Here is a 14,689-nt window from a genome sequence, read left to right on the forward strand (position 1 = left end):
CCCATCTCTTCAGCAGTGTTCACTTTTCCCAAGGGTGAGTCATTTGGAAAAACTGACCCGAGGCCACCCAAACCAGAAGCTCTGTATCCAAGGCAGCCAGAGGGCAATGGCTGTCTCTCTACCCTCTTGCTCTGAGGCTGAAGCAGAACTGCCTGAGCCCAGCCTAGGCAAAACAAACACAACACAGCCTCACTCAGCTCCGTGGCTCTTCCAAAGAATTTATTGACCTTATTTACATGGACTGCAAATAGTGAGAAGGCAGCAGGGGCCACATCTCAGGCTTCTCCAAATCAACACTCAAGAGATGCCAGAGTCTGCCCACCCCCTGGGAAGAACCCGAGAAACAGAGATGATTCCAGCTGCCTCTTCTCCCTAGGGGTGCTGGTCCCAAGGGCTGCCTCCCCGGCTGAAGGCACAAACGCTGTGGTTAGGGGTACCAAGGCAAGGCATGGATTTATTCCTAGACCAGCTGGGCCCATATAACCCCTTCCCTGGCCCTGTTCCCCCGTCCCCTTTTTTCTGGTCCCACACTGAGAAGACCTGGCTGAATGGATACTAAAACCCCAGCCAAGCCCTGAAACTCGTAGGTCCTGGCCAGCCCTCCTGAGGCTGGAGTCCCAGTGCCATCAGATCCCTAGATAGGAGCAGCTTCCTACCCAAGGGAGACAGAGCTAAGGAGAGCAAGGCTAGAAGAAGCTGGTTGAGCAAAGGCCTAACTCCTTTCATTTCCTGGAGCTGCTGCCCTGTCCCCATGTGAATCCAGAAGGCAGAACTGGGGAGCAACGGGGGGATCACAGTGCTTTCCTTGCCCCCCTTCTTGCTGGTTAGGAATAGCATCTCCAGAGTTTCATGAAGCCACTTCAAGGCTCTGGAGATTCAGGAGCTGTGCAATCCCAGACGGCAGGCCATGTGGGTACCCAGAGCCTGGGGCTTGCCTAGAAGAATCAGCTTCGAGATCAAGGATGAGGAGCTGGCCCTCAGAGGTGTCATCTCACCCTGCCCTCAGCCAGCTCCTGGCTGGACCTAGGCCAGGAGGCGGACGATGCCGTTGTCCGAGCCCAGCAGGAGGTGGCGTTTCGTGGGCAGCAAAGCCAGACTGGTGAGCGTGCCGCGGAAGTTCTCGGAACTGAGCTTTGTGGTGGCCTGAGAGGGCGGCTCAAGCAGGGAACAGACACCAATCTTGTTGGCTACAGTGCCAGTGACCACCTCGCTGCCATACAGGTCGAAGGTGTGGATCGGGTCGGACGCTGACTTGTAGTGGTGCGTGGGTTTCTGCTCCAGCTCCTTCCAAACCGTCAAGGAATGGTCGGAAGAAGAGCTGACTAGCATGCTGCCCTCTACAGCCTGCAGAGAGCGGGAGGGACAGATAGCGTCAATGGCGGCCTGGGTACACACCAAACTCCAAAACCATTCCAGAGTGCTTTTAATTTCTGAACTCGGGAGGCAGATCTCTGTGAATTCAAGGTCAACCTGGCCTACGCAGTGATTTCCAGACGAGCCACTGTCTGGGTGTTAGACAGTGAGAGCCTATCTCCAAAAGAAAAACTAAATATATTGTTATTAACAACTGTCGGAGGCTGGGCAAAATAGCACAAGCCCATAAATCCAGCACTCAGAAAACAAGTTTGAAGTCAGTGTGGTCTACATAGCAAGCTCCAGGCCACCTAGGGGTTCACAGTGAGACCTTGCCTCAAAACAACTAAAACAAATCAACAAAGAAAAGAAAGAAAGAAAAAAGAAAAGAAAAGACAAAACAAAACAAAAAGCCTGTAACTATTACTCTCATTTAAGAGCAGATTCTGCCAGGCAGCGGTAGCGCACGCCTTTAATCCCAGCACTCGGGAGGCAGAGGCAGGCGAATTTCTGAGTTCGAGGCCAGCCTGGTCTACAGATTGAGTTCCAGGACAGCCAGGACTGGACTGAGAAACCCTGTGTCGAAAAACCAAAATAAAAAAACAAAACAAAACAAAACAAAACAAAAAAACATGAACAGATTCTACTTCAGGACAGTCAGGGGAAAAAAAACTCTAGGGGGCTGGAGATGGCTCAGAAGTACTTGTAACTCTTGCAAATGACCCAGCCCCGGCATGGTGACTCACAACCATCCATAACTCTAGTTCCAGGAAGAGCTGATACTCGCCTCTGACCCCTATTAGCACTTCATGAAGGTAGTGCAAATACACACAAGCAGGCAAAACACCAAATCTATAAAGGAAATAGTGGGGTATGGTACAACACTACTTTAATCTCAGCACTTAGGAGGCAGAGGCAGGAGGATCTTCGTGAGTTTAAGGTGCCAGCCTGGTCTATACAATGAGTTCCAGGACAGCCTGGGCTAACAGAGAGATCGTAGCTCAAATAAGTAAGCAAGTAAATAAGTAAATAAATAGATAAATAAGTCTTTTAAATAGTTTGTTTTTATTTTTTGAGACAGAGTTTCTCTGTGTAACCTTGGCTGTCCTGGAACTTGCTCTGTAGACCAGGCTGGCCTCGAACTCATAGAGATCCACCTGCCTCTGCTTCCTGAGTGTTTCGATTAGGGGTGTGTACCGCCACTCCTAAACCAATCTTTTAAAATTTTAAGACAAAAAAAAAAAAAAAAAAAGTCCCACAGACTCCAATCGCACTAACATGTGAGGCACAAGGTGCCGCTGTCCTCTTTTAACAAGACTCAGCATGGTGGCTCACAACCACCCATAACAAGATCTGACGCCCTCTTCTGGAGTGTCTGAAGACAGCTACAGTGTACTTACATATAATAAATTAAATAAATCTTTAAAAAAATAAAAAATAAAAATAAATAAATAAATAAATCTTTAACAAGACTCAGGTCCTCTCAAAGAGTACCTGGCACATCATTACTTCCCTTAGCAAAAGAACTGGGGCTCAGAGAAGCCTCCGAGAGCTGAGACTGACATCCAGGATGACCCCAGAGCCATCCTGACACTTTCTTAGAATGTTGAGATTTAGAGACACTGAGACCCAGGGTCCCCTGGAGTCCTGGACAGTGCTGGGGTTAACCTGCCTCTCCTGTAAGCAACGGTGCCTGTCTTTCACCTCCATCTGGACGGGGGTGGGGGGTGGGGGGTGAGGGGGTGGGGGGGGGAAGAGTCCCGCTGCAGGGAGAAATCCTCCCACAAGCAGCTCTATTTCTCCCCTCCCACAACCTGCAGAGCCCTGAGGTCTATGATTGAATATAGGAGGCAGGAATACGATGCCCAGGCCTGGGCCTGTTCCTGCCCCCATCAGGACAGCCCAGCAGGGGGCATGGACTCTGCTCAGTGGTCTCCAGGCAGTAAACAGCCTCTTGGCCGAGCTTTATTTAACCTGAACTGGGTCACGGACAGGGTGTGACCCCTGATCCTCCAAGCAAGACAAATATGGACAAGGGTTACTCATTAGAACATCTCTGTGGAGCATTAGGGTCAGTTCTAGCCCTGATTCCTGCCCCTAGCCTGCCTCCTATGTGGCTGGTTCCTGAATTGGCCTACGAGGGCCATTTTCTCACCCCACTGAATGTCCCCGAGTAGTCATAAGTGACACCAGCATAAACCTGTCCTCTCTCAGACCAGGCCCTGAGCAGAAATGAAAGGATAGGACCTCAGGCAGTCAGTCACCTTGATCTGTAGAATGTCCCCTTCATGGGCTGGCCAGCCTCGTAGAACCAGGCCCGTGCGAGTGTCTAGGAGCACCATGAAGCCCGAGGAGAAACCAGCCACAACACTCCGGCCACTGGGGCTGACGGCCAAGGAGCGAACAAGCCCAGGGTTCAGCCCTCCGCCCAGTCGGAACTCATGCTGTAGGAGGAAGGAGACTGCGTTCAAGCGCCAGGCACCACCCATCACTACCACCCACCCTACTGCAGCTCACCCCACTCAGGCCCACGAAGCCAGCAGGCCTGGCCCTCCCACTCCATCCACGCAAGAGGAAATCCCCATCCGTGCCACAGGGCTGCCTGCCACTGCAGTGTTCCTGGTGGAGTCCCCTCTGCATGTCTTTCCTGACCGGTACCTAGAGACCCCCAGCAGCCCAGGAACTGCATGCCTCCCGACCTGCAAGCCTGGCTTCCTGCAGTCCACAAAGCGCAGAGTGGAGTCGGAGCTGGCCATGGTGATGCTGGTGTGGGGGGCAGGCATGACAGCCACAGCCGTCAGGGGCACCCGGCTGTCCGAAGGATCCACCGTGCGAAGGGTCTTCCCTGTACATTTGGGGACATAGTGGCTATCAAAGAGCCCTGGCTACTTCAAGCTCCAACTCACCCGACACCTGCATCCCATTCCCCAGTGACCCTCAGAAAACACAAACGATTCCAGGGCTTTCTCATCTTGCTGCTTCCACAGTGAAGCCAAGGGTTCAGCCCCAGAACAGTCTGCTCTCTTCACATAGCATGCTCTAACCAGGTGGCACCTCCGTCTGCCCTGACCTTCCTCCACTCAATACTTCTCTTTACAATGACGACAGGTGACGCCATACAAGAAGCCAAAGCTATACTTGCGGAATCTTCTAAACTTTTGATTCTTACAGGAGGAAGGCAAACACCTGCAGCAACTGAGATGATCTGCTGGTAAGTTGGGGGAGTGGATTCAAACTCGGGTCCCATAGATTCTAAGTCCTGACTCTTCTTCAGTCCTGCCTCACTGAATCTTCCCCGTTCCCAGAGGCCTGGCTAAGGCACAGTAAAGTAGCCGCCGAACAGGCCTCACCTGGGCCCGCTCACCTGTGAAGGGGTCCCAGACGTGCACCGCCCCATCACAGCTCACCACATACTGCGGGGCCTCGAGCTGGCCCACGTAGAAGACACTTTTGCGGTGCTGGGCATAGATGAGGCGGGAAGCCGTCTCACTGGTCCCGTCCCCATAGTTGTACAGTGGCCAGAGGCGCACAGTCCGGTCCTTGCTGCCGCTCAGAAAGAAGTCTTCGCTGCTCAGGGCGGCCACGCATTTGACGGCCCCCGTGTGCCCTGGGAAGCTCTGCAGGCGGATCTGGTGGAAGTGGAAGTGGGCATCCTGCTGGCTCACGCCAATCTCGTACTGCCAGTACGCCAGCCAGTTCCCGCTCAGCCCATGGGCACTCCGAGGCAGCTCCCGCTTCAGGGCGTTGTCGTCATTCCTGCTGCTGAGGCCTCCGCTACCCACTCCAGAGATGGAGCCCAGTGGCCCGGGACTCTGGGGCTGAGAGTCAGGGATCTGGATGCGATTTCCAACCAGGACACTCCCAAAGGTCCCCGAGTGGCCATCGTCCTGGAGACAGCTCCCACTCTGAGGGTCCCATTCAGGGCCGGCACTAGCCATGGTGGGTTCCACGCTGGTTGGGTTCCGAGAGCTCGGGCTCATGCTTTCCAGATAGAGCCCTGCCAGCTCCCCGACCAACTCGTGGTTGGGGATGATTTTCCGGATGATGTCACCTACAGGGGAGGGGGGAAAGTTCTAAGATCAGGGAGGATGGTAGGTAGCTGCTACCATCTACCCAGAGCTTAGACACCACAGAAGCCAAGGCAAGGTGCTGACTGGGCTACTCTGGGTAGTTAAGTTCTCGTCTGTAAGGCTATTTTCCTCCCCCCAAAACAGCTTCCTTTATCAATACATAGACATGAGTGCTGTCTCTCTAGAGACACACTTATATGCCAGGCACCATTCTAGCATCAGACACACAATGAAGAATAAGACGGATGTGTCCTGCCTCTTAGAACTTATAATTCTGTAGGAGCATAACATTCCCAACTACAGGGCGGCCCATCCTATTCAGAGAGAAGCCCAGTACAGCGCCCATCCCATAAGGGAAGCCACAAAACCCAGCAGGCTGTTCATTCCTTTGCAGGTAGCTTGTGGAGACCATCACATTCCCCTACGTTCTGTTGCCTCGACTTGAATGGCCAGCTCCCGAGCCTTTCCTGCTGGACAGTGTTCAGGTTCTCTCTGTAAGTCACTGTCCTGGTTTAGTTGTTTGGTTTGGTTTTGGTGGTGGTGGCGGTTTGGGGTTTGTTTTATCAATTTGGCCCCAGCTACAGTCATTTGAGAAGAGAAACCCTCAACTGAAAAAATTCCCCCACCAGACTGGCCTATGGGGGAATTTTCTTAATCAGCAACTGATATGGGAAGGGGCCAATGTACAGTGGGTAGTGCCACCCCTGGGGCAGGAGTGGTGGCACCCCGCCTTTAATCTTAGCACTCAGGAGGCAGAGGCAGGGGGATCTCTGAGTTTGAGGCCAGCCTAGTCTACAGAGTGAGTTCCAGGACAGCCAGGCATAAGCAGAGAAACCATTGCGGGGAGGAGGGTAGGGAGGGGGTACACCAGACTGAGCAAGCCATGAGGAACAAGCCAGAGTTCTTCCATGGCTTTTGCTTCGGCTCCTGCCTCGAGTTCCTGCCCTGACTTCCCTTGGTGACCTGAGAGTTGTAAGATAAACCCTTTCCTCGCCAAGCTGCTTTTGGTAATGATGTCCCACCATGATTTTCAACAGAAACTCTAAGATAGATAATGACTGTGGAAATTGGGCTCTAGAACCAAATCTGGTTGCTCTGATCCTAAAATGCCTACGTTTAAATCCACTGTTAGCTGGGTGTGATAGTACACGCCTGTAATCCCAGCACAGGGGAGGCAGATGCAGAGGCAGGAGGATGGTGGTTAACAAAAATAAAGCCAGGCAGGGATGATACACGCCTTTAATCCTGGCAATGGGAGGCAGAGGCAGGTGAATCTCTGTGAGTTCAAGGCCAGCTTGGTCCACTGAGTGAGTTCCAGGATGGCCAGGCTGCACAGAGAGACCCTGTCTACGAAAACAAACAAACAAACATACACACACACACACACACACAAGCCCACAAAAACAAAAACTGGATCTAGAGAGATAACTCATCAGGCAAGGGATCTGCTGCCAAGATTCATCACCCGAGTTCAGTCCACAGAACTCAGGTGGTGAGACAGAACTGACCTCCAACAGTTATTCTTTCACCTCCACACGCATGGCACGGCATGCACGCACCTACACTCACACAGACACACACACACACACACACACACACACACACACACACACACGTCATTTAAAAATAAGAACATGAAGAAGCCTGAGCAATGCCACATGCCTACAATGCCAGCAGGAGATGGTGGAAGCCAGAAGGAGCTGGAGTTAAAGGGTTAAAGGTTAGCCTGGGCTAAACAAGACCCCATGTCAAAAAAAAAAGAAATAAAAAAATAAAAGAAACCACTGCTGACTCCGGAGGTGAGAGCATCCAGGCCCACCCCAGGGAAGAGATGTAGTCACCAACTCTGTGCAAAGGAACGTGATGGGCAATACCCAACAGGCAGGAGAAAGGTACGTAGATTGTGTACGCCATTTCCAGGGTGAACACCTTCTGCAGCTCTTCCAGCAGGGTGGGGTCCACTGGTCGTCGCTGCCCGTCAGAGAAGGTCGCCTCTGGCAGCTGGCCCTCAGTACAGCCCTTGGGATCCAGCGGCAGATCCTGCGGGTAGGAAGACCACAGATTCAGTGGGTCCACTGGTCTGGCCCGCCCCACCCCGCCCCGCCCAGAAGCTGCCTGCCTACCTGCTGCCGAAGCTCGTGCAGCTGAGAGAAGACTTGGAAGAAGGTGGCCACCGGCTCACTCAGGTGCTGCTGGACCATCTCCTGTCCGATGCGCAAGCAGATGAGGGCGATGAGACTGATGGTCTTCACACACAGGACAGTCCGGGCCTGGGCCCCACTGGGGAACCTAGAATCAAAGGGCAAGAGTTCCCAGCCCTTCCCTGAAGGACTTGACCAATTTACCAGGAACTTCAAATAACAGGAGCTGTAAGGCTGACCGGTCCAGACCAGGGGAGGAAACTGAGGCATAGGGAAACAGTGTAGCTTAGTCAGAGCTACAGGTAGGAGAGAACATAGACTTTTTTTTGTTGTCTAATTTTATGTGTATGGGTGTTCTGCCTGCACGTATGTCTGTGCACATGTTTGCAGTGCCCACAGAGACCGAAGGAGGGTGGCAAGTCCCATAGAACTGCAGTTACAGACAGTTGTGAGCTACCATGTGGCTGCTGGGAATCTAACCTGGATCCTCTGGAAGAGCAACCAGTGCTCTTAAACCCTGAGCTATTCTTTCCAGCCTCCTATTTTTGTTTTTCTGAAGGGCTGGAACTCAAGCATAGCTCCTCCTGAATGCTGGGAAAAGTGTCCCATCACCAAGCCACACCCACAACCCAGAACGAACCATGACTCTTTTATTTTTTTAAGACAGAGTCTCACTATGGAGCCTCAGCTAGCCTGGAGCTCTCTCTGTGTAGACCAGGCTAGCCTCAGACTCATAGAAACTTGCCCTCCTCTGGGTGTTGGAATTAAAGACCTGTGCCACTACACCCAACATCAGAACCATGACTCAGGCCAGTATTATCTCCCTTCCTCCTGAGCTTCTGAGCCCCTCCTGGGGGCCCCTCAGCCAGGTGACTCTCCCAAGCAGGAGGAGCCTACCCTGTGACGAAGGAGGTGAGGAAGCCGAGTACAGGCAGCAAGACCTCGTGGCTAATGCGGGGCAGAATGTCCATGAGGGTCGTGTCAGAGAGGTATACGATGATCTTCTGCGTCAGTGTCACCGCCGCCAGCAGCCCAGCCTCCTTGCGGCTGTTCAGTCGGCTGGGGTTTGAGTTGTTCCCTGGGGCCACCTAGAACCACAGAATAGATGAGGGAGGGACAGGCCACCCCACAGACCTCCTGGAACACCCCTCCCCCCGAGACCTGGGGCCAGTCCTTGGATCCTTGTCCCCCACCCCAATCCGGGGCTTGATGAACCAGGGACTGACCAGGTAGCTGATGTAGGGCAGATATTGGTAGGTGAGAACGGGTTCACCATACAGGTAGGCAATGTGGAGGAGGCAGCTGAGCACAGGCCCTGACACGATGTCACCTAGGACTGGCCTCTTCTGGTAGATGTTGCCGGCGTTCAGTGGGGGGCTGTCATCACTGCTGACTGTGAACTGCTGCCGAGTGGGCCCTGCCAAGAAAGGGCCAGCAGCCTTGAGAAGCCAGTGGAGGGCAGGAGGGAAGTCGGCCTTCTGAGATTGTGGGGTGGCTTCTATTCGCTCAATACTGGGCCCTTCCCCACTCGTAACCCAAGAAAACCCAGCTTACTGCGTGAGACCCAGGACCTGCTCAGGAAGTGATGGGAAGTTAGGGAAGGAGTCGCCTAGAGAGGGCTAAGGATGGGCAGAAGCCTGGGTGGGGAACCTGGTCTCCAGCACGACCACAGAACCTTACCAACATAACAAGATGTCAGCAGGCGCAGCAGGTTCCGGGCCACATGGCGAGAGGCTACTGTGGGGCCAAGCTTGGCGGACAGCCAGCGGACCATCTTGCAGGCTGTATCTGCAGGGCAGGAAAAGGTCCTGAGCTCATCGGATAACTCACCCTTTCCACCCCACCCGCTACACCCCACCCCACCCAGCCAACTCTGGCTGTGGCTCTGCTAGCGAGCCTGACCATCCTGGGCCCATTCACCTAGCCATGGTCGAGGTCCCCAGAAACTGGCTCCTGGCAGGACCTGCAGGGAGGCCGCCCTATCGGCAATACTACCAAGTTCTTTCTTGTACAGACTTGTCCCTGGCTTCCACCCTTCTGGCCTATCTTAAGAAAACCATGCCTTTCCCTGCCTCTCTGATGGAACCATGAGAGCCTCAGAGGTGCACACATGCTGTTCCCTGTCTGGATCACTCTTCCCACTTCACACCCGGCTGTTATGGCCAGTTCTGGCTCCATTCACACCACAACCACCGCTTGCTTGCATTTCTTAATTCTTCTTCTGGGGCTAGAGATAAGACATTCCAGGGCCTCGCGTGTATACTAGACAAGTGCTCTACCGCTCAACTCCACCCCCCAGCCCAAGGTGTGGCTTTTAAAGGAGCTTTCTGGCTCCTGAAAGCTAAATCTAAGCCCCACTTTCCACTCACACACAGCACTACCACATTCCATCCACTGTGTCTGACCGTGGCTGGGAGCTCTGTGCCGTGCCACAGGGGATCTGGTTGGACCCATGCCCGGCATGTGAACCCCTGAAGGGAAAGCAGCTGCCCCGGGTCCCCTCAGCCCACAGGCTCACCAAGGAGGATCTTTTGCTCTTTGCCTTCTGTCTGCTCTGTCAGCGGTTCCTCTTCCTCTTCTCCGTCTCTCCCATCACCAGGAGCCACCACGGTCTCCATGGACAGCATCGTGTCAGACAGAGTGAGCTCGGATGTTCCCGTGACTTCATCCTCCTGGTCCTCCTCCAACACCACACAGCCTTCCTCCTCCTCCTCTTCCTCAGAGCCTTCACTCTGCTTCAAGTCCTGGCTGCTGTCCCCTGACTTGACGCTGTTCTTGTCTGCAGGGGCACCGCCATCTTCCCCACCCCTCTCCTCGCCCTGGGAGGCTTCGCTGGTGCTGCTCTTATCGCTCAGCTGGCCCAGGCTCACGGCCTCAGCCTCCTGGGGCTGTGGAGATTCGGCCACATAGAGTCCAGCTTGGAAGTCCTCCGTGTCCGGCAGGTCGGCCTGGTCATGGAAGCTGACGCCCGACCTGTAGTCTGGGAGCCCCAGTCCTGAGGAAGCAGCCGGCTGCCCATCCATCTGAATCTCTTCCCCAAAGGCACAGGAGCCAGGCCCGGACACCGGGAGCTCGTTTTCCTCATCCTCAGTGGTCCCAACCAGGCCTTTGCCCTCCTCCTGGGAAGCTTCCACCCCAGCCAGTACCTGGAGGACGTGGGGCAGCAGGTGGGTGAGGAAGGCCTGCAAGCCCAAACGCACCACCAACTGGGCCACAAAACAGTCGGTGTACAGGTAGAAGCGGCCATGCAGGCGGCAGGGGCTCTCATAGGCACCGATGAGAGGCTTCAGGAGGTACTTATTGGCATTTTTGGGGCCCAGGGCCTTGGCAACGGGTTCAAATAGGTACCAAGCTGTGTACACGGCCGTGTGCTCCTCAGACATGAGCGACAGCACGAAAGGCAGGAGGATCTCCAAGCCCTCGGGAGTGATGTCGTTTAACACTGCACCCAGCTGCTGCCATAGAGCAAACACCAGCTCCCGACCCTGGACCTCATCCTCCACACGCCGGGCCTGATATAAAAGAATGAACTTGTGCAGTGCTGGGAAGTATGGAGGGAAGGGGACCACGGAGCTGAAGGGGCTGAGGAGCTGGGCTGGGCTGGGTGGGGGCAATCCCTGGGAAACAGGCCTGTACTCAAACAGTGGGCCTAGCTTGCCCTTCTTCGCCACCAGGGGACTTTTGGGTCCGCTCAGCTGTAGGAGTGTGTCCAGCACAGGCTGCAGAGACACGGGGATGTCCTTGGAGTGGCGTACGCAGAGGCCCCTAACAGCCTCAAAGCGTACCCACAAAGGTGCGTCGGGCGGCAGTATCCGGACCCTGCTGGCAAACACCATCTCAGCCAACAGGACACCCAGGACCTGCATGTCTCGATGGAAGAGGCTCTGCAGGTGCACAGGCGGCCGGGCTTGAGGCTTCTCGGGCTCCTCCAGCTGGCTCCCAAGGCCCTTGGCCAAGAAGTTACCCACTTTCTCCAGCTCTTCCAAGGCCTGTATGGGACTGAAGCCCTCTGGAAGAACAATCTTGCCCTCTTCACCCTCCCCAGGGTCCAACCCGGCAGCTTTGCCCCTTCGGCCTGGTCGAGACCCCGAGGGTGCAGAAAAAGACAACAGGCCAGCTGAGGCTTGACTGGAGGAAGAGCCTGGCTGGTCACCTGCTTTCCCAGGGAGGGAGATGGAATCCAGAGCTTCCGTAGCCTGTTCTAAGTCATCTTCTCCTGTCCCGGGCCTATCTCTAGTCCAGCCAGTCTCACATGGAGTGGCCTCTACGACAAGCCTGCCCGCACCATTTATAAGTTGTCCTGAAATGTCCTCCTGGCCTGTGGCCTCCCGGATAGGCTGGACCAACAGCCGGGGGATGAGTGGAGGTTCAGGGGCCAGGGCAGGAGACCCAGCCAGGCGTTGGGGGTGTGGCTGATCAAACAGCTGTACCACGCCATAGCTGGTCAGATGGGTGTGAGCGTCCACCAGGTGCAGACACACGTTCTTCTCCTTCACAGCTTCTTTGCCCTGGAGTTTGTAGCCAAAAGTAAGGTCGATCCAATGATGCAGGTCCTGGGACACCTCCCAGCTCTCCAGCAGGGCTCGATGGGCAGCCACAAACTCCTGGTTAGAACTGCACCAGGCCGGCACATCCAGGTCAGGCATGTCAGGGTGGATGGAGCAAAAGATAGAGGGGTCCGTGTAGAATTCAGGTATGCACTCATCCGGTGTCCAGGTCTGCATCCGCTCCATGGTGGCAGGGTACTCATGGGGTTCCCACTGTGCTCGGACATGTCCACAGAGCACCGAGCGCGGAGTGCGACGGGCCTTGTATACATAGTAGGTGATGTCAGAGAGCACGTCAGAGATGTGGTGAGGAACATGGGGTGGCTCCCCACTTCCTGCACCACCTGCTACAAATGCCTGCCGGGTCATCTCATAGGTGAAGTCCAATTGCTTATCTCCCTTGTTGAGTCGGAACTTGGATTTACGAAGGTCTCGGAAGCGCCCGTAAGGTGTGGTAAAGTCCACCACCCAGGGCAGCACTGGGTGATAGTTGGGATCCCCCTGCCGTCGACCTGCCAACCGATTCAGCTGCATGAGGTAGTGGAAGTTGCTGATTCGGCCATGGACCCAGTCTAGCACAAGGCCCCGAAGTTCTTTCTGGCAGGTGGGACACTCAGGTCTCCCTTCCCCCTCTTTTTCAGACTTAATGCCTGTCCCATTTTTCTCTTCAGAGCCCTCCTGGTTCTCATCCTCAGAAGGCATCTCGTAAGCACTCAGGTCCAGCCGGAGCTCACTGCATAGCTTCTCGTCTACAGCGATGTGGTGCAAAGACAGAGCCCCACAGGCCAGCCCCTGGCGGTGACAGGCATCCATGGCCCTCAGAACACGGAAAAGAAGAAAGAGCACCTTGGCTTGGCTGTTGGTCAGCTTGGCAGGGCTGAAGGTAACTACATCATGCAGGGAGAACTGCACATAAGGGTGTACCACATAGAGCATCTCCGGTGACTCCAGCAAGGCCTCAGCTCGCAAAAGGCTGGGGCAGGCAGGGCTGCCCCGAGAGGGGCAGGGCCCATCCCTGACATTTGATAGACATGGGATGGATTCACCCACTGGCAAGAAGGTGCATCCATACACCCTCTGGAGAGCCTGTCGTATAGAGTCTAGGGCAGGTAGGGCTGAGGGGGCAGTGCTGTGGCTGTAAGGCTGTCCGTAAGCGTGGTATGCATGGCGCCACAGGTTCCTGTAATTCTGGGCAGCCACCTCCTGCATGAAACCAGTGAGAGTTTCAGGGCTACAAGACCCCTCCTCAAAGGGCACGCCTCCACTCAGCGGGTAAGACAGCCTCCGTTTCCGCAGCCCGTGCACCTCCACTCGTGTCCAGCCTGGGGGCAGCCTCTGTACCGATCGTTGCAGTAAAGTCCTGACTTCTGCTTCACCCAGGCCCTCGGCCCGGGGACAGGGTCCCAGTCGGCGCTCCCGGAGACTAGCCAGCCAACGCGTAGACACTAGGGCCACTACGTGGGTGCCCCCCGGCGCCAGAGCCAGCTGCCGGGCATCGATGTTCAGATCTCTCTCCACGCTCCGGAGCAGCTCCTCCATGTCAGGTCCTGAGGAAGGGGACCAGCCCTCGGCCCCTGCTGTAAGAACCACTTTTCGCCTTCTGCTCCCCTGGGCCATTGGTCCTGGCCGCCTGGGGGCAGCGCAAGGCTGAACCTGGCCACGGCCCTCCTCGCAGGGGCTTCCGGGGTGCCAGGCCGGGAAGACTGGGATGGACGAGGAGCGGGGGATGGAGTGCAGTTAACTGAGCGAATCAGCGACAAAGGAGAGAAAGCCTGGGGGTGTTCTTACCCCTCCGCAGGGTCCTGCGCTCCGGGGCGCTGCAGGGCGGGGAGCGCGAAGCGCCAGCGCTGAGCTCCACCGTGACGGGTCAGCTGATGCGGGTCATGTGATCTCCCAGACACGGAAACAACCGCACGTGTCTCTAAAGGGCCGGGCGAGATCCCGCCTCTTGCTCTTATCCCCACCCCAGCTGACGAGCCTAGGCGTCTTCTCGCTTCCTGCCCTTAGGGGGCTACGTCCCAGGCTCGTTTGGTTCTGGAGCTATGTGGGCAAACCAGCCGACCTTAATTAAATAGGAAGACCATCCTGAACAAGCCACTGGACCTTTTTCTCTCTCTGATTTCTTCTGCAGGCTCTGAGACGCTGATCGAGTGAGGCTCATCTCAGAAATGCCAGCCCTTTAGCCAAGTGTCAGCTCTGCCAGCAGCCGAACTGGGCCTTTAAGCATACACCGTCACAGTGCTCCCATGCTACTCTGCAAACCAAGGAGTTTAATTTTCCAAAGCACTTGGTTAATAACTTGCTACTTGGCACACAATGTTCTGGGAAGTAGAGAAGTGGCCTAGGCACAGAAGTCTGGCGTTCTTAAAAGGAAATAGTCTCCTGAGATTTCCTGTTGAAAATGTAGATGGCAGAGCACCAGCCAGAGTGGTCACAGCCTTGCAGATGCTTCTGTGCCTCTAGGCAAGGTGCGGCACAGGACAGAGAACCGAAACCAGAAAGCCTGTGCTCAAACTGCAGATTTCGGATCTCCCAACAAAGGTTTTAGTTCCAGCTCATACACAGGCCAGACCAGTAA

General features: G+C 55.1%; 1 protein-coding gene across 1 annotated transcript; it reads right to left on the reverse strand.

The window, feature by feature from the left end:
- Positions 1-193: 193 nt before the first annotated feature.
- Positions 194-14,005, reverse strand: Wdr81 (WD repeat domain 81). Its single transcript, XM_021212472.1, has 10 exons — positions 10,083-14,005; positions 9,245-9,352; positions 8,791-8,981; positions 8,462-8,652; positions 7,547-7,712; positions 7,298-7,463; positions 4,718-5,404; positions 4,053-4,198; positions 3,618-3,797; positions 194-1,344 (listed from the first exon to the last, which is right to left on the reverse strand). The coding sequence occupies exons 1-10, from the start codon at positions 13,726-13,728 to the stop codon at positions 1,024-1,026; spliced, it is 5,802 nt and encodes a 1,933-aa protein (XP_021068131.1). The 5' UTR covers positions 13,729-14,005; the 3' UTR covers positions 194-1,023.
- Between the last annotated feature and the right edge of the window lie 684 nt (positions 14,006-14,689).

This window comes from Mus pahari, chromosome 14 (genome assembly GCF_900095145.1).
Source record: "Mus pahari chromosome 14, PAHARI_EIJ_v1.1, whole genome shotgun sequence".
NCBI classification, from domain to species: Eukaryota; Metazoa; Chordata; class Mammalia; order Rodentia; family Muridae; genus Mus; species Mus pahari.

Bases quoted from the DNA above. Each gene is read 5' to 3' on its own strand.
- Wdr81 (XM_021212472.1), bottom strand. From the start codon at position 13,728: ATGGCCCAGGGGAGCAGAAGGCGAAAAGTGGTTCTTACAGCAGGGGCC. The intron at 9,353-10,082 runs GTGAGCCTGTGG...CCTGCCCTGCAG, and splicing joins AGAGCAAAAGATCCTCCTTG to ATACAGCCTGCAAGATGGTC. The intron at 8,653-8,790 runs GTCAGTCCCTGG...CTGTGGTTCTAG, and splicing joins TGCCCTACATCAGCTACCTG to GTGGCCCCAGGGAACAACTC.